Here is a 21049-nt window from a genome sequence, read left to right on the forward strand (position 1 = left end):
AGTGGTCTGTGATTGTGTCACTGCACTCTAGCCTGAGTGACAGAGTGAGACACTGTCTCAAAAAAAATTAAAAACTAAAAAAAGTTTAAAAATGTAAACATTTTTCCATTTTGTAGAGTGATCAATTCAGACTCTAGGTTATGGAAGACTGAGTCTGGACCATTTGCTGTTTGTGTAGATGTGCCCTTAAATAAAAAAGACATACTTGCTGCATATGGAGATATATACCAATTTAGAGGGAAGAAAGAAAATTTGTTGCGCAAAAAGCTATTGAATGAATTTTAAATGTAGTCTGGATATATTCTTGAACATTCTATGTATTCCTTCTGATAGGTGTTGACTGATGGTAATTCAGATCTTGTGTATCTTGTGACGCTTGGCAGTAGATTTGGGTTTTACTTTATTTTGCATGCAACTCTCTGTGTACTGCCGCAGACTGGTACTGAACTAACTGTTCTTGGCTTCTTAATCACGGCACCTTAGTTGCCCAATGAAAATATGCAACAAATGACTACATTCTTCTCATGTTTGCAGTTTTGATGTGGTACAAATTAACATCTTGTTTGGAAGGATAAAAGAAGATTATTTTGATAATGAGGTAACAGTTGAAATAATTGACCTCAGCAGGTCATTCTGAGGATTGGAAATTTTTTAAAGCTTCAGAATTAGCATTTTAAAAAGTGATAACTCAAAATGCTGGTGAGGGTACTGTAGGATGGACTCTATCATAGGTGTTCAGTGGTAGTGTTACTTGGTCATCTTTCTGGAAAGCAGTTTGGTTATTTATGTCACAAACCATAAACATATGTAATTATTGGCCCAATAATTCCATGACTGGATCTATCCCATGGAAGTCACCAGAGATATGACTTATGCACGAAAATGTTTAGTGCTGCAGCAGTTATAATGACAGAAAAAAAGTGAAAAAAGTCTGAATGTCCACTAATGTGAGGCAGTTGGTGTAAAGTGTGGTTTTGTTCTTATGAGTTGTAAGTGACAAGAGGAGGTTGAGGAAGAGTTTTAATTCAGGAAAAATGTTTATTGGTATGTTTTAAGAAGCAGGAAACAAAATTATATATACAGTACAATTTGGGCTATGAAAAAAAAGCACTTGAGGATTAAAAGAAAATACGCTGAAATATTAATGATGGTTTCCTTTTGGGAAGTGAGGTTATACATGATTTTTGTTTTGTTTTGACTTTGCTACGTTTCATGGGGTGCATATATTAATTTTTATATTTAAGGGGGCAAAAAGCTGAAGTAATAAGACAAATATTTGAATGGCAATTTTGAGTGGAGTCTTAGGTTTTAAGGTTTAAGAATAACAATCCTCCCCAACAGGCAACAGAAATGAATCTAAGTCAGAAATGCAATGAATTGGACTAAATCCCATGCTGACTTAAGATGGAATTTTTAAATATGGCATCACATATGTTTGTGGAGGAATTTCAAATGTGAGAACTCGGTAAAGGTGAACTTGGAGGAATTTTGTCTTCTTCTAACAGCAGCAACAGCAACAACAACAAAAAACCCCATAAATCTTACTTGGATATTTGAGAGGGGAGGAAAGCACCTTGGTAAGAATGGATACTGTGTGCTCAGCCAAGAGAAAAATTATGGCTCTAAAGCAGTCATCCTGGACCAAAAGATTCATATTCCAAAGAATTACTAGGTAGCTCAATGATGCCTCTCTGTGTTGGGCACATTATTTTTATGAGTTCGGAGCGCTTGCTTGGACCAGTACTTTGGAATATCACTTTGGAAAAATCAGAGAAAAATACCTAATATGGCAGCCTGTGTATTCCCTTTAGGTTTAATTATGAAACTCAGATAACTACAGATTGCAAATTTGTTTTAGGGGTTTGGGGATCAAAAAGATATGTGGCTTTTTTTTTTTTTTTTTTCTGAGACAGGATCTCACTGTCACCCAGGCTGGAGTGCAGTGGCACGATCACGGCTCACTGCAGCCTTGACCCCCTGGGCTCAGGTGATCCTCCCACCTCAGCCTCCCGAGTAGCTAGGACTGCAGGCACATGCCACCATGCCTGGCTAATCTTTGTATTTTCTGTAGAGAGAGGGTTTTGCCATGTTGCCCAGAATGGTCTTGAACTCTTAGGCTTAAGTGACCTGCCCGCCTCGGCCTCCCAAAGTGCTGGGATTACAGGCGTGAGTCACTGCACCTGGCCAAAAAGACATGTGGCTTTTAAAAAATACCTTCCACCCAACAGTATGTTTCCCATCACGGAACTTGTGTAATTATAATCTAAAGTGTTTTTTCTTAAGAAGAACCTCTGCCAGGCATTAGAAAGTTCATCAGCAATTTCTCAAACTTCTCGAGGAGGGAAAAGCCTTGAGGTTTAGACTGGAATAGGCTTTTCAAGTCTACAGAATTGGTACAAATGGATCAGATTTGCTGTTCTTGAAACATAATAAAGGCTCCTGCTGCCTTATTCTTCCAGTCTTGATGTCATGTCATTTTTTTCTTCTTTTAAAAATATACTCATCTCATTATCCAGAGTGACTAAGAGGCCCAGCATATGTGCCACTAAAATACTTGTCCTCGTTTCGCTCTTTCTTTTCTCCTGATACCTGTTGCTCAGGAAATGACTTCCTCATCTGGTTTCATTAGTCATTCTGATGTGCTTTGTCAAATGCCCTTCATTGAGCGCAGTATTGAACATCATCTCTCTACTTCAATAAATGCCCATTTCCCTTCACTTACCACATGCATTTAAAATATATATATATTAGGATTTTGGTTTAAACTTTATGGTATCTCTTACATGTAATTTTATGTTATTTAGTGGCACTGAACTTCTTTAATATATTAATAAATATTTTCGCTACCAAACTCAAAGAGCAAAAGTCAAAAAAATGCAGTGAACAAGATTAGGAAAGAGTCCTTACTTTGAGGCAAAGACAATGCAAGTATCTCAATTAATTCAGATTCAGTAGTTCTCATCAAAAATCTATCCAAAAATCCATGCCTCTGTGTGTGTTGCTGGAAGAAACACAAAGTTCACTTTCTGAGTGGTTTCCCTTCAGCTGCCTTTCCTTCCTTACACTTGACGCTGGTTTTATTTCTAGAAGAAACCAACCTTAAAAGTCTCTGGTTTAGCAATAGGAAGAGTTCAAAACATTTTTACCTGTTGTGAGTTGTGTGTGTTTAAACAAACTCATGCAACTATTGTTGCTTACAGCCACCGGGTTCATTTCTGCTGGCCTGGCAGGGTTTGTGTTGGCAATGGTAGAGAGATGCTATCAGCATCTCATTGTGTACTGTTTGCATAACGGGACAGGGCAGCCAACTCTAGCATTAAAAAAAATGCTTTGGATTGGATGAATGATTTTATTAAGGTATGTGTCAGATTGGGAAGGTGCAACTGTGACTGACGAGGACCTCCTGAAGAGGATCCCAGTCACAGCTGGTGGGAGGGGGGCTGGCAGGTGACCTAGCCTCAGGAATATGGCTGCACTGCAATGGGCTGGCCACCCAAGAGTGGGAGAGGGTCATCAGTGAGGGAGAGCACTGGCAAAAGCATTGCTCAGTTGCATTGTCCTTTGGGGCTTCAGGTTTTTTGTACCTCAGAGGATCTAGGGCTATTCCGGAAACATCAGCCAAGGGAAGTTCTACTGGATTTTCCTCAGTTAATAGCATCTACACAAGGCTTTCCTTCAAGAACAGTCATCATGTTAGCTACTAATAAAATAACGTAGAAGTGCTGAAGTTTTGAGCCTGGAAACAATAATTTTAAAGATACATAGTGCTTGAGTTTACTTATTTGCTTTTAGAATGAAGTCACCACTTGTCACCGTGACTATGGAAACATAGGAAATACATTTTGGGGGGTTCTGCTTAAGTCACTACATGTCCTCTAGTAAGGTTCTCAAAATGTGGTCCATAGTACACTAGTGACAACAGAACTCAGGAGCATGCTAGGTATGCAGAATCTCAGGTCCCGCCCCAGACCTGAAGCAGTAGCTGCATTTCATTGAGATCCCCAGGTGATGTGTGGGCACATTAAAGTTTGAGAAACATTCTGATTTTGAGGGTGGTCTAGATTTAGGTTGCAGGTACTGTCGACTCTGTAGAGATTTCATGTGAAGCTCTTTAGTCTGGATTTGGGGTGATGGAAATTGGCATGTAAACCGTCCCTTCTTTCTGTAGCAAAAGAAAGTTGGGCTGTGGTAAATTTCAGTTAACCAGGACCCATGTCTCTAGCCACTTGGGACTGAAATAATTAGTGCAAATCCTTCTGTGGTTCAGACTGAGTAGAAGAGGCCACAGTCAGGGTTAAAAACTCTGGTATCCCCAACTCTCACTGTCCTTTCTAGACCCTCCTTCCCCAACCCAGAGGACCCAAATCGCAGCCTTTTTGTCCTGGATAGGCCTGCCTGGAGCTCTTTCTCTAATGCAGAGGATGCCCCTTTTCTCACAGTGTGCACATAGTAGGCCTTTTGCTGACCTTGTGCGTGTCCTTTATTGTCCTGTGCAGTAAGGTCACCATATCCTGACATGTGACTCATAGGCAAGACAGTCATTTCTGATAAAGGAGGGAAGGGTGGCCATTCCACCTCCTCACTGAGACCCGTGTGTTATGTAATGCATTTCCTGCCTTTGATTCTTTACCCATGTGGCCCTGCCTGTCCACTGTCCTGGCTGCTATTTTCTTTGTTCTGCAGCAGAGGAATTCGACCTCTCTGGAGCTTAAATCCCACTCAACCCTGGCCATTTCTTGGCATGGTTTTTCCTCAGGTGGCAGTTCACTGCGGGGCAGAGGCAAGTTTCCAAATCCTGCTGTGTCTCAGTTCATCTCATATGTCTTCATTTCAAGAGAGATTTGGGCAAAGGCTAAGCTGATTACAGGGCTCACGTGGAGCCCTGAGCACATTTCAGATCTGGAATGCAAATTGTTGTCTGCAGTAATCATAGTTTGCACCATGGCCCTACTCAGCCCCCATGGTCATTTTCCTGCTGCAAAATAAGCAGCTTTGTGCTTTCAAAGTGGGAGGTAATGAGGGGGAGAGGAGCACCTAACGGACATTAAGGAGTGTTTTCAGAACCTGTCTCCAAGCCTGAGTGGGAGCAGAACGGACCCAGATGTGTGTAGGGATGCTGCCACTGAAAAGCTCTGTGACCGTGGGCCAGGAACTCAACCTCACTGAGCCTCAATGTCTTCTAGTCCTTGCTTCAGAGGGTTTCTATGGTGATAAGGTGGCAAGATGTGGCAGGACACTCAACATGGTGCCTGGTATATAGTAGGTGCTCAGCAAGGGGGAGTTTCTTTTCACTGCCTATAGGTGCCATAAGCTTTGGGGTCTGCAGTGGGGAAACACATGCCCTTCTTAAAGGGTGATTCCAGCACACGTGTTGGTTAGTACTCTCCTGCTCTGAAGAGCTTTGGTGCATCCTTCTCATGCTGCATGTGTCTGCAGAATTGAGGGCTGGCTTAAAGTGCTGGCTTGGGGTAGATTTCCTGCATGTCATTCTAGCTGTGTGCTCTTTGGCAATTACTTAACGTCTTTGAGCCTCAGGTATTCTCATTTATAAAATAGACATCATAATCATTTTTGATTCACAGGGTTGTTAGAAAGATTTATGTAAAAACACATGTAAAATTGAGCACCAGTGCTTGACACAAACTGTGAAGGCAGTACTATTGTTATCCCCTTTGCAGAGATGAGGAAATCAGGGTTTTTGTTTGTTTGTTTTTTATGGGTCGAATGACTTCCCAACTCTGCAGCTCATATGTGGTACCACCTGGACTCTGGCCTAGCAGATTGGCTCTGTGGTCCATGGTAGGTAACCCTGACATTGAACCTCCAGATGGTTGGAAATACCGCACAAACACACTTTAGGTGCCTGATCCTGGGGCTCCCCTCCTCAGACCCCTCATTTTTGTTGAAAAACTCTTTGTTAAATTGGGTTAAAGCAGATCATAATAAAATCACTTTAACCATATTCTATAATGTTACATATAGTATATTTAAAATATGTTTATGTTATGTATTATACTTTTATATAAGATTATTGTATGTAATATCAGCAACAGCTATTTACACAGATTTGCATTCCTATTGGAAATGTCCTAGCCATTGTCAGCACTTATAATTGCTTTTTGTTGTGCCACGTGGGGGCTTATTATCTGTTACGTTGCTGCAAAATTGTTTATCTTATAGTCTCTAGGAAACTGCAGTTGTTACTTACTATGTGCCAGGCACTATGCTCAATGATACATATTTGACTTATTTGATTCTCACAAGAACTTTTTGCGGTGGGTCCTCTTATTATTCACATTTACCACAGGAGGAAACAGAGGCACAGGGAAGTTAAGTAAATGATCAGGGGGTCACACATTAAGTGACAGCTCTGGGATTTGAACCTGGGTTATCTGGCTCAGAACTCCTATTCCTCACCTCTGTGCTAAACTGCCTTCCTTTATTTCTGGTCTGTGTTCTGGTTGCTATGCCCTCACCACCTCGGCTGGCTTGGCATTTCCAGACCTCTGGGGCTGCACACTTAACACAGCATTCCCTGAGGCCTGTTACTAAGCATGAGTCTCTCTCAGCCTCAGAGGGTCATTCTGGGGACTCCTCCCAGCACTCCCGGGGTATTCATTCAACCCAGGAGGCTCTTTGTGGCTCAACCACACACATTCTTTTAAAAAATAAAAATCAGCTTTTCATTTTAATGATGACACAACCCAGAGGTGAGGTTCTTGTTATCACACTGGGGGAATCTGGGTGATTGGAGTTGTAAAATCAAGTAGCTGGGGAATTCCTTGTTTTCTCCATAAATTATCCATGTGAGAGCTCTGTGTAATTTCACATTACAGGAGAGAGTGGCTGTGTTTAACTCCTTCTGTTGGAAGGGCAGACTTATTTCACTTCTTACTCAGCCAGGAGAGGGAGTTGGAAAGCATGGAAATGGAACTTCTTGTTATTACAATTCCTGGCTTTTAGCAAATATATTTATGTATGTGTACTTTAAAAATACATAGGAAAAACATCTGACTAGTACTGTATTCTATGGCCATGGCCACTGTTCTTGACAAAAAGAATTTCTATCTGGTCGTGCAGCTGTTCTGGCTGAGAGACTTGCCCTGGTTCCCCATTTCCTGCAGGGTACAGTTGGAACTCCTTCCTTGGCTCCGAGCACCTCATCTCTGACCTTTGCATCCCATCCCTTCCACAGACCCCTTGACCATCTCCTCGCCTCCTGAATGAACTTTGCTGTTCCCACTTCTCACCTTTGCGCTGGCCCCCCTCTCCTCAGCCTGGCAACTCCTCTATGTCATTAACAACCAGCTGGAATGGCACTCTCACTGGGGAGACCCTGAGAATGGTCCCTGGCTTCTTCCTTTGCAGCCCAGTGCTTCGAGGCTGTGGGAACCAGCAGGTTGAGCAGTGAGCATTGTGTACAGGTCTGCGTCTTCTCTGGCCTGTGAGCTTCTGAGGTATTTTTGCATGCCTGATGCTTTGAACACAGAGCTAGGCACATTCCTGTTGAACAAAGGAAGCTGGTCTCATCTTTGCACATGTCAGTCTGCATTTCTTCCCCAAGAAGGGTTTTGGGTGACAGGTAGAATACCAGGTGGGAGATTGGACCACCAACCTCCAGGCTCCACAAGAGCCAGGCTATCCTGTGGCCTTGGTGCCTGCACTGTGGCCAGTGTGTATTCAGTCACTGCCTGAATGAGTACTGTGGTAAGAGCCTGTGCTGCAGGCCTAGGCTCTGGTCCCTATTCCATTACTGCCAAGCTTGGCACATTGGACAACTTTTTTAACCATTCTGAGCCTCTTTCCTCATCTATAAACTAGGGCTAATAAATGTACTTATCTCATAGGGTGTTCACAGAATTAAATTAGCTCAGCCTACCATCTGACACATAGCAAGCCCCCAATCAATGGTAGTTTGTATTGTTAATAATGAAATGGATTGGTTATAGGATGTGATAAGTACTGGGACGGAAATCAATAGGGTATTGTGATAGAGAATAAGATGGTGGGGTATAGGGCATAGTCCTATAGACAGCTTGGTCAGGGAAGCCTCCTGTGAGCTGAACTTGAGTGATGACACAGCTGAGTTAAGCAGAAAATGAATTTATTACAATGTCTAGGGTAGCTCAGAGAATTTTGGAAGGACCAGGGAAACAGAGACAACCCCAAATTATACCACCAAACAGTTATTGTAAAGACACTATTGCTACCACTGCTGGGTAGGTGTAGATGCCATGGCTTGCACCACCAACACTGGTTATAGGCCATGGCTACCCAGTCTACCCTCACTCTACCTCTGCAAGCTGCCACCACCCTCGCAGAATGGGGTCTGCAGTGGCCCTGCTGCTTTGCATCCCAGCACATGATTGGCTGAGCCTGCTCATGTTCTCATGCTGTGACTGCAAGGGAGGCTGGGAAACAAGTGTGTGGCACTCTCATCTCCTTTGGTAGAATGTGGGCTCTGGTTCCTGAGTTGGAGGATTCCCCAAAGCTTGCCAGGTAGGGGGTTCCGCTGCAGGAGACTCAAAGGGTGACCCTTATGTCAGAGGCATATGCACGAGAGCAACTCCATCTTGAATAGGAGCTGGGTAGCATGAGGCTGAGACCTACTGGGCTGCATTCCCAGACAGTTAAGGCACTGTAAGTCACAGGATGAGATAGGAGGTCAGCACAAGATACAAGTCATAAAGACCTTGCTGAAAAACAGGTTGCAGTAAAGATTTTGGCTAAATCCCACCAAAACCAAGATGGCAATGAGAGTGACCTCTGGTCATTCTCACTGCTACACTGCCACCAGCGCCATGACAGTTTACAAATGCCATGGCAACATCAGGAAGTTACCCTATATGGTCTAAAAAGAAGAGGCATGAATCATCCACCCCTTGTTTCACATATAATCAAGAAATAACTGTAAAAATGGGCAACCATCTATGGAGTAGCCATTCTCTTATTCCTTTACTTTCCTAATAAACTTGCTTTCACTTTACTCTCTGGACTTGCCCTGAATTCTTTCTTGCACGAGATCCCAGAACCCTCTCTTGGGGTCCGGATCAGGACCCCTTTCCTGTAACACAGAGACCCATGGAGTAAGGAACACATAGTGTCACTGGGCCTTAGCAGCTTACATCTAATAGGTAGTGGTGCTTTAAGAAAGGCCTGACTGCTTTCCTCTTAGACAATGATTTTTTTTAAAAAAGTGCTGAATTTGGAAGCAACTAGTTCTCAATGTGATGAGAGGCTAGGAACTATTTTTTACACATCATTTAGTTTGTGCAGGTGTGGGGTAGCATGTTTCTCCCCTGTTTATCACGGACTTGCATTCCTGTTGGAAATGCCCTAGCCATTGTCAATGCTTATAATTGCTTCTTGTTACAGCCACGTGGGGCTTATTGTCCATGATCTTGTTGCAAAGTTTATTGTTTATCTTATACAGTCTCCAGGAAGCTGCATGCGGAAATCTCTCAGCCTTACCAGGAAGTCTGACTTAAAGGGACAGCCTCCAGGGCAGAGCCCTAACGGGGAGGAGGTGCTGAGCTTCCAACCAGGACCAGTTGCCTTGGTGGGAATTGGAAGCCCTTTCTGCCTATCTCATTTGGTTTGGTATTTTCCAGCGTTTTGGTGATTCCTTTCTGATTCTGAATTAAGGGAGAAAAAGTGGCAATACCAATTCTTCAAGTACACATGACACACCCAAAACAAAACAAAACAAAACAAAAAACCACTTTCACTGGTGTTTAGGCAGAATGAACGCTCTGAGTCATGGGACATACATGCTTTTAAATCTCTTGGTTTCTTGGGGGTATTTTCGTAGAAGTCTCAAACTTTTTAGATGGATACAGGGATTTCAGGGAAGTCAGCATTGTAAGATTTAAAAAATAAATATGACTTAAGTTTTAACTATGCTCTCATGTTTTTTCTCTATTGGAAGGAAGAAGGGAAATGGGAAACTGCAAGTTTCTGTTTTCTTCTTAGATGCCCAGTTGACAGTCAAATCAGGATAGAAAAATCAAACTATGGATTTCAAATTTGGTACGGCTTTTCAATTTGCTAGGAAGAAAATTTGAACCAGTTTCCAATATCACACCAAAAAATTGCCTCTTCTGTTTGAAAAAAGAAAAAAATGTTACTATGCCTTTGTTTTTTAAAAAATATTTTATTATGGAAAAATTAAAACCTATACAAAAATAGAAACAATGGTATGATGGCCCAAAGTCCCCGTCATCCTTCGTTCTGCCTTTTTTTTGAGACGGAGTCTTGCTCTGTTGCCCAGGCTGAAGTGGCATGATCTTGGCTCACTGCAACCTCTGCCTTCTGGGTTCAAGTGATTCTCCTGTCGCAGCCTCTGGAGTATCTGGGATTATAGGCACACACCACCGTGCCCAGCTAATATATATATATATATATTTAGTAGAGATGGGGTTTTGCCATGTTGGCCAAGCTTGTCTTGAACTCGTGACCTCAGCTGATCCTTCCGCCAAAGTGTTGGGATTACAAGCGTGAGCCACGGCGCCCAGCCTGTTCTGCTTTTAAATACTTTGTGTCAGTTAGTATCCTGCCATCCTCCCTGCAACCCTGCTAGGGATAAAGGAGTCATTCCTGTTTTACAGATAAGGAAACTAAAGATCAAGGAAATTAAGAAGTGACTTACCAGGTCATTCAACTTGTAAATAAATGGCAGAGCCAAAAATCACAGAGCCCAAATATTAATTTACTGTTAACTATTCCAGCCAGGTGGTTGTTCCCAGAAATTATCCCTAAAGAGTTATCTGAAGTCAAAATAATGGTGAGAAACTTTTTAATAAGAATGATTCTTGCTTTTGTTATATATTTTTAACTTGGAAATTCAGTGTGTCAAGTGCTGTTTTTCGATATAGGCAGGTTTCTTTTAAAAATCCTCCTGAGTATTCATGTAAGTGTCAGAAATACCACCCCCACCCCCATATTCAAATTTTCCACTTCTAACCAACTTTGACAGTACAATGCCAAATAGTAAGTCTCATTTCCAAGTAAGGAAGCCCTTTAGCTGATAGATACCAGCTAATCAGTTTTTAAACTTTTTTTTCTTCCTAAAAATTGGGCAGAAGTCTGTAACCCACAGACGGGAGTTTCACTTTTAACTGACAGTGTAAGGAAGGGGACTTGACAGTTTCTTGAAAAAGCTGCACCCAGGGTGTTCATATTTCTAAGAAATAACTGTATGAGCTTATTTGCAAGCGGTCCCTGTCTGCTTCATGCAGAAATTCTTCAGGTGGCTCTTGCTTCTTGTGTTAGTCAAGGAGGCAGAACTGCAGCGACCAGGCCAGTAGCTGCTTCACGCCATTCATCAGAAGACGGCTTTATTTTATTTTATTTTTTTGCATTCACTTTTAAAAATAGCTGCCCATGTGTCAGTTGCCAAAATAATGTGAGGAATCTGGTTATACAAGTTCAGATTTGTTTAGAGAGAATAATGACCAAGCTCAGGCGATTGCCCGTAACAAAACCAGTAAGATAAGCACTCAAGATTAGCCATGACTGGCAATCGTTGAGACTTCCATGTTCCAGCATCATTTATTTTTAGTTCCTGTGTTGAAACCATAGATGAAGACTTTTCTATTTATTCATTCTTGACCTTGGGCAGCCAGGTCTGCTCCCACATTCTTCTCATCATTTTATAATCTTGTTGAGCTGGGATACTAAGCAGGGCTCTCCAAGAGCATCAACATTTTCAAATGTTCAGAGTCTCTTGAGTTGAACCACCTTGAGTCCAATAGGCCTTGGCCTGGAAAAGTGTCTGGATGCCCCTGCTCCATTTGTCTAGGGTTCATGGTGAAGCGGGCAGAGGAGTTGCTCAAGTTTTACTTGGATTAACCACCCTTCCAGCTCTGAGGAGTAGATAAAGACTTTCAATAAAAGTGCATGACTGTGAGCAGCTCCCAGGCTCTAATTTGATGTTCTTTTTATTTCTCACTGACTTGCTGTGCTTTTTGCCTCCCTGACAGCGTAGTAACACCCAAATTTTGTTTCTCCTTAGTCTTACCTAAATTTGCTTTTGAATTTTTGTTTTTCCTTAGTCTTACCTTAGAAACCTAACATCTGAGAAACAATAATCTTATGATATTGGAACCTTGGTTAAGCCAGTGTGCAATATACTATTTTAATTGGGTCACTGCTACCATCCCATTTGAGATTTTTGTAGAGAACAGGGTCTCACATTGTCCAGGCAGGTCTTGAACTCCTGGGCTCAAGCCATCCTTGTGTCTCTGCCTCCATAACCACCAGGATTACAGGTGTGAGGCACCGCACTGGGCCATGAGATTTTTTTACTACCTGTTTTTAAATTCAGTTTGTGGAATTTTAAAATTTGAAGTATCAAATGGGATATGTTTAAAGACCTTGAAATTCCCTTTCCAACTGTAAGGTTTTGTGAAATTTCTGACTTGCTGAGTACAAATAAGAAAGACATTAAGAAGCCAGGATAAAGCTCAAATGGAAAGAATCATCGTTGCTTGCCAACTTTTAATGAAGAAGTAATTCAGCTAAAATCTAAATATTTTATTTTATGTAAATGAAATTCTCACAACCCTGATGAGTATGTTCCTTATAATATCTTTGTTAAGGAAATTGCTTGGAACTTCTCAACAGAAAATACCCTCAGATATATCGAACAAGAACACAGGAAGCATGGTTCTGGTTCTAGTGATGCCATGACACTTTTGGTGGCATCTTAGTTAGATCCCAGTTTTGGTGCTAATCTCTTTAGAGCCCAACAAGAGGGACTGTTACCAGTTTGGTTATGTAACCAGCTGTGGGAAAACAGAGTTCATCTTTGCATCGTAGGCACCTTGTAGGTAGTTTCCTGTGTATAAACATATGATTCAACTCTATACACCAAAAGAAAAATACCATACCCTGAGAACCTACGCCCCCAGAATTTTGTATTTTTTTCCCCCTTTTAACATTTCTCTCCAATCTATGTAGAATTTATGTTGGATAAGTATGAAGAAGGGCTTTAAAATGAGACTTTTCTTTCCAAGAGGCAAGTGAATTGTCCCATTGTTAGCAATCCTTCTCTAGTGGTTTGTGCTCTGATATGTCAGATTCTTGAATATCCCAGAGGAGGTTTCTGGCTGTCTCTTCTGAGGGCTGTATGCTTGTAGCAGGAGCTCTGAAGTAAGCTTGCTGGGCCCCACACCTAACCAACTTTACCACCTCTAGGCCACGTGCCATGGGGAGGTGTACACCACCTTTTTGAGTCTCAGTTTTTTTTAATCTGCAAAAAGAGAGATGATAATAAGGCCTCCTTTGGGACCATTGTGAGGATCACATGGGAAAATACATGGTAAGTGCTCATATTAAAACATAAAAAATCCTTAGTCACTCTGGTTTCAGTAATTGTGGCTGTATGATATATTAATATCTGCACACAGGTGCACTTTCATCATGAGTTATCAACATTGGCAGAGGTAAGAGGAATGGACAACGAGAAGTGGCATTTCAAGCATATCTTTCGTATTTGCTAAATGTCCACAGGGCAGGTGGCTAAATGAGTTAATTTCCTTCCATACCATAGCATGCTCTGCAGTAAGAGGTCGAAAACAACGTGACAGGGAAAGATACCCTGGATGTTAAATGAAAAAAGCAAGTGGTAGAACAATGTTATCATTCTGTTTTTGAAAAAAATAAGATGTTACACCCAGCAACTCGTGTTTTTAGACAGAAGGAAATGTCTGGAAGGATTACCACCAGAGGGTGCAAACCGGTGGCCCCCCGGGGCCAAATGTAGCCAGCAACTGTGTTATGTGGCCCGTACAATACTTCTTATGGTGATGAATAGTTGCCAGCATTTACAATTGACAGATTTTACATAAGACCCTGAATTTCAGGGTCTTATGTAAAATTAGAATGTCTGGTCACCCTGGGCCATTAACCCCTTAGGAACCTGAAAAGCTGGAACTGACTTAAGACAAAAACTCTCAGTGGTGCCCCAGTGCCCACCTGGCCTTTTCTTTCAAGTACCTGACCCCTGGTCCTAAATTCATTTGGGTTAATAAGCCTCTGTCTACATCTGGCTTTTTAACCCCAGTGCGTCCAGCAAATGGGATCTGGATAGAAAAAAAAGTAGGGCCTTTGGGAAGACTCACTTTTTACTTTATATACTTCTGTGTGGTTTGAATGTGTGACAGTGATGCTATGTTACTTTTAAAATGTAAAAACCAATACATAAACATGTTTGAATACTTGGTAGTATCCTAGATACCATAGAGAAAATTGTTCCTTTTGATATCCCATTATAAAGCTCAGAATGAATGTGGACCTTGTGGATCAGAGCCTCTTACTATTGAAATTCTCCTCTTGAAGTGCCTTCTTCATGGACCCATTTCAATCCGGGAGTTATTGCTTCTGGTCAGAGCAAGGGCATCAGAGGAGATGGCCGTGCCCTGTTCTTGCCTTGCTTTTTGCAGGCTGCATCCCTTTCCCCTGCCAGGACATCTGTTGGCCCTCTCTCTGTCCCTCCCTACTCCACTGCTACCTGCCCTGGAGCCCCTCAAATTTCACCTCTTCCACAAAGTGCTGCAGCCCACAGGTTTCAGTTCTTCTTTCCCATTCAGTCAGCAGCCGGAAGTTAGGCTGAATCATTCTAGGATTTGTTCATGTGAATTTTCCCTTCCTCCCCACAAAAGAAAGAAAACATAGTATGCCCTGGTCATCTCACATTTCCAATGAATCCTCACTGGGGTGAGGCTGGCCTTGGCTGCTAGGACTCCTCGAAGTGACTTGTCAGAAAATCCTCCAAGAGAGAAGTGGCTGGGTGATGCAGCCTCCCTCGTTTCCCAGGGCACTGTCTTTCTTCATCGGCTGAGTTGTCCCCGAAGCTGGCTAATCTCAAGTTGTTTACAGGCTTGTTCAAATTCAGGACCCTTCCTGTGTAGGAGGCTGGAACAAGAGGCCTTAGGAATACCTGCCCTTACCCCTCCCCCAGCCACCACTTAACTAGCTTGCTTTGTGGGGAGTCAGGCTTTAGGAAGTAGGGAATCCCAAGGACAATCTGAAACCCACTTCTCGGTGGACACTGCCATTACTGAGTGCTTCCAGGTGCTAGCTCCTTGGTGACCCAGATGCTTGCCTGAAAGGCAGTGATTTCACTTCCTCCTTTCTCTAAGCAGGTGTGATTCCCTCACACTTTTTGAAGCAAGACCCAAGCCTGTCAGAGCAGCCTCCAGACCTATTAACGTACTTGGTTTCTTCCAGAATACCCCGTAGTTCTGCACTGCCTTACTGTTGAGTTTGCCAGTTCTTCTGCCTAGAACACCCGTCAGAAGACTGCCCATGTGTCTTTTGCTCTGAGAATCCTTCTCAGACTTTGTCCCCATGAAAAATGCATTTGCCAAGCTCGCTTATTTCCTGGACCCCTCAACACTTTTTGCAAATTCCTGGCAACGTGGATGGAGAGAGCCTGCTTTCTAATGAAAGTCTTGGATTTAACCTCCTTCTGTTAGACCAGAAGCTTATTGTTCAAATGAACCTGCTGTCTTTGCTGGGTCCCCTGACTTTACTCAGGCCTGAGACAGAGGAAGGCTCTTAAAAATCCGTGCATTTGTAAGAAGGCCTCAGGAAACCCTGGGCTAAATCTTAGCCACTAAAATTTGTAATTAGGAAGATTTTTGTAAGTCAAATACTACCCCATTAGATAACTAAAAGAAATAAATCAATAATTGAGAACTACACTAGAGTTATGTCTCCTTGAGTTTGAGACCCTCTGCCAATGTGCAAGGAGGGTGAGAGTGCTGGTTTGTTTGTGGGGAAGGAGTGAGCCAGGCATAGTTTTCAATCTGAAACCTTATAGTTTCCTATGAGACAGTCTCCCTTACCCAAGAGGTCTGGGTTTTTTATAAGGCAAGGAACTGGAGCAAGACGTTCATTCTGGTGAGATCCCCACTTCATAAAACAAGAAATGTCAGCCATGAGTTATTTCCATAATGGCTCTGAGCAGGAAGACCTCTTACCCATGACAAAAGTTGAAAGGGAGATTTCCAGAAGCAGCTACTTTGAAAGGGCTCTGAAGGGAAGATGCCAGGTTTGCATAAGACAAAAAGAAACGGATGGGTGTGTAGTTGCTTTTGAACTGCGACTCAGTGTGGGCTCTGTATCCCGGGCACTGATTTTTGGTTAAAGTTCAAGTAGATCATTGATTCCTCTTTGAAGACCCAACGCTCTCCTCCCAATGTCCCTTCTCCTAGTGATGCTTTCTTTTCTACTTCACCCTGATGTTTGGGTCTGCAAAGCTGCAGGCAGCACACCCGCTGCAGCCGACGGGATGCTTCACATTGCTTTTGGTGGGGACCCAGTGAGCACTGTTTATCTCTCACAGGATGGGGATTGTCAGTCAGAAACTGAACTTCTGGTTTACCTTTGAATGCTCAAAGAGTGCTTTGCACAAACAGCAATAGTAGGAGAGGCGGGGAGCTCTTGACTGGTGCGGCTCTCAGCCTCTGACACTTGTAACTGATGGCCCCTGTCACTTCCTGTCATGCAGCCCAAGTGGCGGGGAGGAGTTCCTTCAGGGAAACTATGCTCAGCCCTGTTCAGAGAATCCTATGCACAGGGCTCCACTGCAGTTAGGAGCCGGCGAGTCCGGGTGGATGAGGTCAGAGCGCCCCATGGTGTGGTGCTGCCTCTTTGTCCCTGCGCAGGTAAGCCCCCTGCTGCTGAACCTGGCATGGGCCGGCTCTCAACTCCCACCCGAGCCAGCCGGGTTGGGGGGCGGTGCCAGGATCTGAGGTGTGGGAGGACGCAGTGTTCTTTTTACCTTCCAAGACACTGATCAGAGAACTGCTGTTAAAAGCACCTGGGATGATGGAGCCAGATTCCCGCCTCACTTTAGTATGAATCAGAAGAGCACTGTGTGGCTGTGTTTAAGACCGCAGATGGCTTTGCTTGGTTGCGAGGGTGAGCTGAGTGGCGTGCATAGCTGTCAGGGCCTCCTTTAGCATATGTGATTGGAGGGGAACAAAGGGAAGGGCTTTTCACGCTGTGCTCTGCAATGCTACTATTTTAATTTTTGTAAGAGGATGATTTTGATTAATGGGAAGGAAAAGAGAGAAAAGAAGATGCGTCTGCCTTCTGTTTTATTGTTGCTATTTAATCACAAAGTGGATTTCCAAGATCTTCTCTTTTTCTTTGGATTGGAAGATGGCTAAACTAGGTTTTAGAAGTTCATGCTGCTTGAAGCAACTGTTTTGTAGGTTTCCCTAAAGTGATCCTGGTGTTTTTGAGTCTGTTTATTATTGGGAGAATGAAGTCAGATATTATCAGTGGAGACTCAGACTTGATACCATTCTCATTAAGAACATCGTTGTTTGGTTTGGGTTATTTTGGAAAGAGTGTCTGGAAATGTTATGTTTCCATGGGTTGAAGAATGGTTAGGAGCTCTGAAGGTTACTTTCCCTATCCCTTTATTTGTTTTTTTTTTGTGGAGGTAGTTGTTAAAGTTTTGGATAAGCCAAAACTGTTCTTTGTTTGTTTGTTTATTTTTGTTTTTTGAGACAGAATCTTACTCTGTCATCCAGGCTGGAATACAGTGGTGCAATCACAGCTCACTGCAATCTTGACCGCCTGGGCTCCAGCAGTCCTCTTGCCTCAGCCTCCTGAGTAGCTGGGACTACAGGCATACACCACCATGCCCTGCTAATTATTTCATTTTTTTGTGGAGATGTGGGTCTCACTATGTTGCTGAGGCTCGTCTTAAACTCTGAGCTCAAGCAATCCTCCTTGAGCTCAAGCTTCAGCCTCCCAAAGTGCTGGGGTCAGAGGCATGAGCCACTGCACCTGGCTTGCCAAAACTGTTTTTTAAAGGCAATGTCCATTGCTTTTTCTATTCTTCTCATCACAACTATGTTCCTGGGACTGATTTCTGTAACCCTGATTCCAGCTTTTGTGTATGACCATTGTGTATGACCATTCTAGACATACATTTTTTTCAAATTTTTTATTGTGGTAAAAATACATGTAACACATAATTTACCATCTTGACTATTTTAAGTAAATAGCTTAGTGGTATTAAGTACATTCATAATGTTGTACAACCATCACCACCATCCATCTCCAGAACTCTTTTCACCTTGCAAAACTGAAACTCTATACCCGTTAAACAATAACTCTCCATTCTTCCCTCCCCCATCCCCTGGCAACCACCATTCTACTTTCTGTCTCTATGATTTTGATTACTCTAAGTATCTTATATAAGTAGAGTCAAACAGTGTTTGTCTTTTTTTGACTGGCTTATTTCCCTTAGCATAATGTCTTCTGGGTGCATTCATGTTGTAATATGTGTCAGAATTCCCTTCCTTTAAGAATATTCTGGTTTAAAAAAAAAATTAAAGCAAAATTCAAAATTCAAAAAAAAAAAAAAGAATATTCCATTATTGCGTATGGTGGTAATATTGTATGGAGCTCTGAAGGTAACAGAGAAACAAATACTCAATTTCTCTGTGAATATATGACACTGTTGCATAACTATATATAGTACATATTTTGCATTTCATTATTACCTCTAATAGTGATTGAAAACTACCCTCTGTATTACAAGGCTGAAAGATTTGAGAGCTGTTTACTGTATGCCCCACATTAAACAGGTGTTTTTTTTGTCAATTAATATTGTTAAACGGTGACATGCCACATTTTGCTTATCCATTCATCCTTGGATGGACCTCGGGTTGCTTTCATGTTGTAGCTGTTGTGAATAATGCTGCTATGAACATGAGTGTACAAATAATCTCTTAAGACCCTGCTTTCAGTTTTTTTCCTGTAAGTTATTGGGGTACAGCTAGTATTTGGTTACATGAATAAGTTCTTTAGTAGTGATTTGTGAAATTTTGTTGCACCCATGATCCAAGCAGTATACACGGCAACCTATTTGTAGTCTTTTATCCCTCACTGCCCTCTCACCCTTCCCCTCAAGTCCCCAAAGTCCATTGTATCATTCTTACACCTTTGCGTCCTCATAGCTAAACTCCCACATATCAGTGAGATCATAACGATGTTTGGTTTTCCATTCCTGAGTTACTTCACTTAGAATAATAGTCTCCAGTCTCATCGAGGTTGCTGTAATGCCGTTAATTCATTCTTTCTTATGGCTGAGTAGTAGTCCATTCTGTAAATATACCACAGTTTATTTATCCACTCCTTGATTGATGAGTGTTTGGGTTTGTTCCATGATTTTGCAGTTGTGAATTGTGCTGCTATAAACATGCATGTGCAAGTATCTTTTTCGTATAATGACTTCTTTTCCTCTGGGTAGATAGCCAGTAGTGGGATTGTTGAATCAAATGGTAGTTCTACTTTTAGTTCTTTGAGGAATCTCGACACTGTTTTCCATAGTAGTTGTATTAGTTTACATTCCCACTACCTGCTTTTCGTTTTTTTGAGTATATACCCAGAAGTAGTATTGCTAGAACATACAGTAATTCTATTTTTAATGTTTTGAGGAACCACCATACTGTTTTCCACAGTGGCTATTCCATTTTATATTCCCACCTACAGTGCACAAGGGTTCCAGTTTCTCGACATCCTCCCCAACACTTCTAATTTTGATTTTTTTTTTCAATAGTAGCCATTCTAATAGGTGTGAAGTGGTATCACCTTATAGTTTTGATTTGAATTTCTCTGATGATTAGTGATGTTGAGCATCTTTTCATGTGCATTATTGACCATTTGTATGTCTTTTTTGCAGAAATGTCTGTTCAAGTCCTTTGCTCACTTTTGAATTGGGTTGCTTATTTTTTTGTTATTGAGTTTTAAGAGTTCTTTACATATTCTGAATATTAATCCCTTTTCAGTATATTATATGCAAATATATTATCCCATTCTTTGTGTTGCCTTTTTGTTTTGTTACACTGTTTAGACATACTTTTGTTTGTTTGTTTGTTGTTTTTTGTTTTTAAGGAGACAGGGTCTTTCTCTGTTGCCCAGGCTCGAGTGCAGTGGCACAATCATAGCTCATTGCAGCCTTGAACTCCTGGGCTCAGGGGATCCTCCCACCTCAGCCTCCCGAGTAGCTGGGACTACAAGTGTACACCACCATACCCGGCTAATTTTTTAACTTTTTTGTCAAGACCAGGTATTGCAGTGTTGCCCAGACTCATCTTGAACTCCTGGCCGTAAGTGATCCTCCCACGTTGGCCTTCCAAAGTGCTAGGATTATAGACATGAGCCACTGCATGCCCCTCAGACGTATATTTTTAATACTTTGATGTGACTGGGGTAATTTCAGCCTTTCCCCATCTCACTCACCTCACTATTTGCTCTCTTGATGAATAATTTTTGAGCCTTTCAAGTATGAAAGTTGACAACATTCAAATGATTGATTACATATCAGTGATAGTTAATGTAATGTTAATAACGATATAATACGATAATAACTTACATTTATTAGATGCTTATCTAAACACTTTACTCATATTTGGTCATTAAAGTCTTACAACACTGTAGGGATTGGCTATTATCATTATTCTTATTTTGCAGATGGCAGAAAACTGAGATTTACAGAAGATAAATAATTTATCTAGGTCACCTGAATGGTTAAGTAGTGGATCAGGTTTCAAATCCAGGAAGAATGGATTCAGAAATGATGTTTTTAGCCATTAGGTGCTATGTGATGACTTTAATGTGGGGTCCTTCCCAGATCTCCTATTATGTGCAACATCTGCAGTAACACTTTCCTTTCCAATGATTTGGTAAGTTGTCCCATTTTGGTGAATGTTTGCTGTGGTCCAGTCAGTGCCTAAGTAAGAGGCACCTATGACAAGTCACTACTTTCTCTGGACTCAGTTTCTCCACTTGTCAAATCAGAGATGTCTCTAAACTGAATTTAGCTCAGATATGAGTCTAAAGTATGCAAATATTTTGCACAAAAAGTCAAAAATAGTTTTCACATCTGCCCTATTTCAAAGTCAAATGATTTAATGAATGATTTAATGCATGTGTTTAAGCACCCATTTCCCAAGGATATCAACTAGAACTCAAAATATAATTGGCTTACTAACTACTTTAGTCTGCTTATGAACATATA

At 41.9% G+C, this 21049-nt stretch overlaps 1 protein-coding gene across 2 annotated transcripts in view; it reads left to right on the top strand.

Moving 5' to 3' along the window:
* ARHGEF3 (Rho guanine nucleotide exchange factor (GEF) 3) overlaps positions 1 to 21049 on the top strand; it is a 353065-nt gene that overhangs the window by 135583 nt on the left and 196433 nt on the right. The window contains exon 1 of one of the 2 annotated variants that reach the window (XM_011998412.1): positions 16517 to 16673. The exons of the other annotated variant lie outside the window; for it this stretch is intronic. Within the exon in view, the coding sequence (XP_011853802.1) occupies positions 16578 to 16673 (96 nt within the window). The 5' untranslated portion in view covers positions 16517 to 16577. Of the gene's footprint in view, positions 1 to 16516; positions 16674 to 21049 lie in introns of those variants that run through there. 2 annotated transcript variants of the gene reach the window in all.

Source organism: Mandrillus leucophaeus, unplaced genomic scaffold (genome assembly GCF_000951045.1).
Source record: "Mandrillus leucophaeus isolate KB7577 unplaced genomic scaffold, Mleu.le_1.0 Scaffold57, whole genome shotgun sequence".
Taxonomy (NCBI): domain Eukaryota; kingdom Metazoa; phylum Chordata; class Mammalia; order Primates; family Cercopithecidae; genus Mandrillus; species Mandrillus leucophaeus.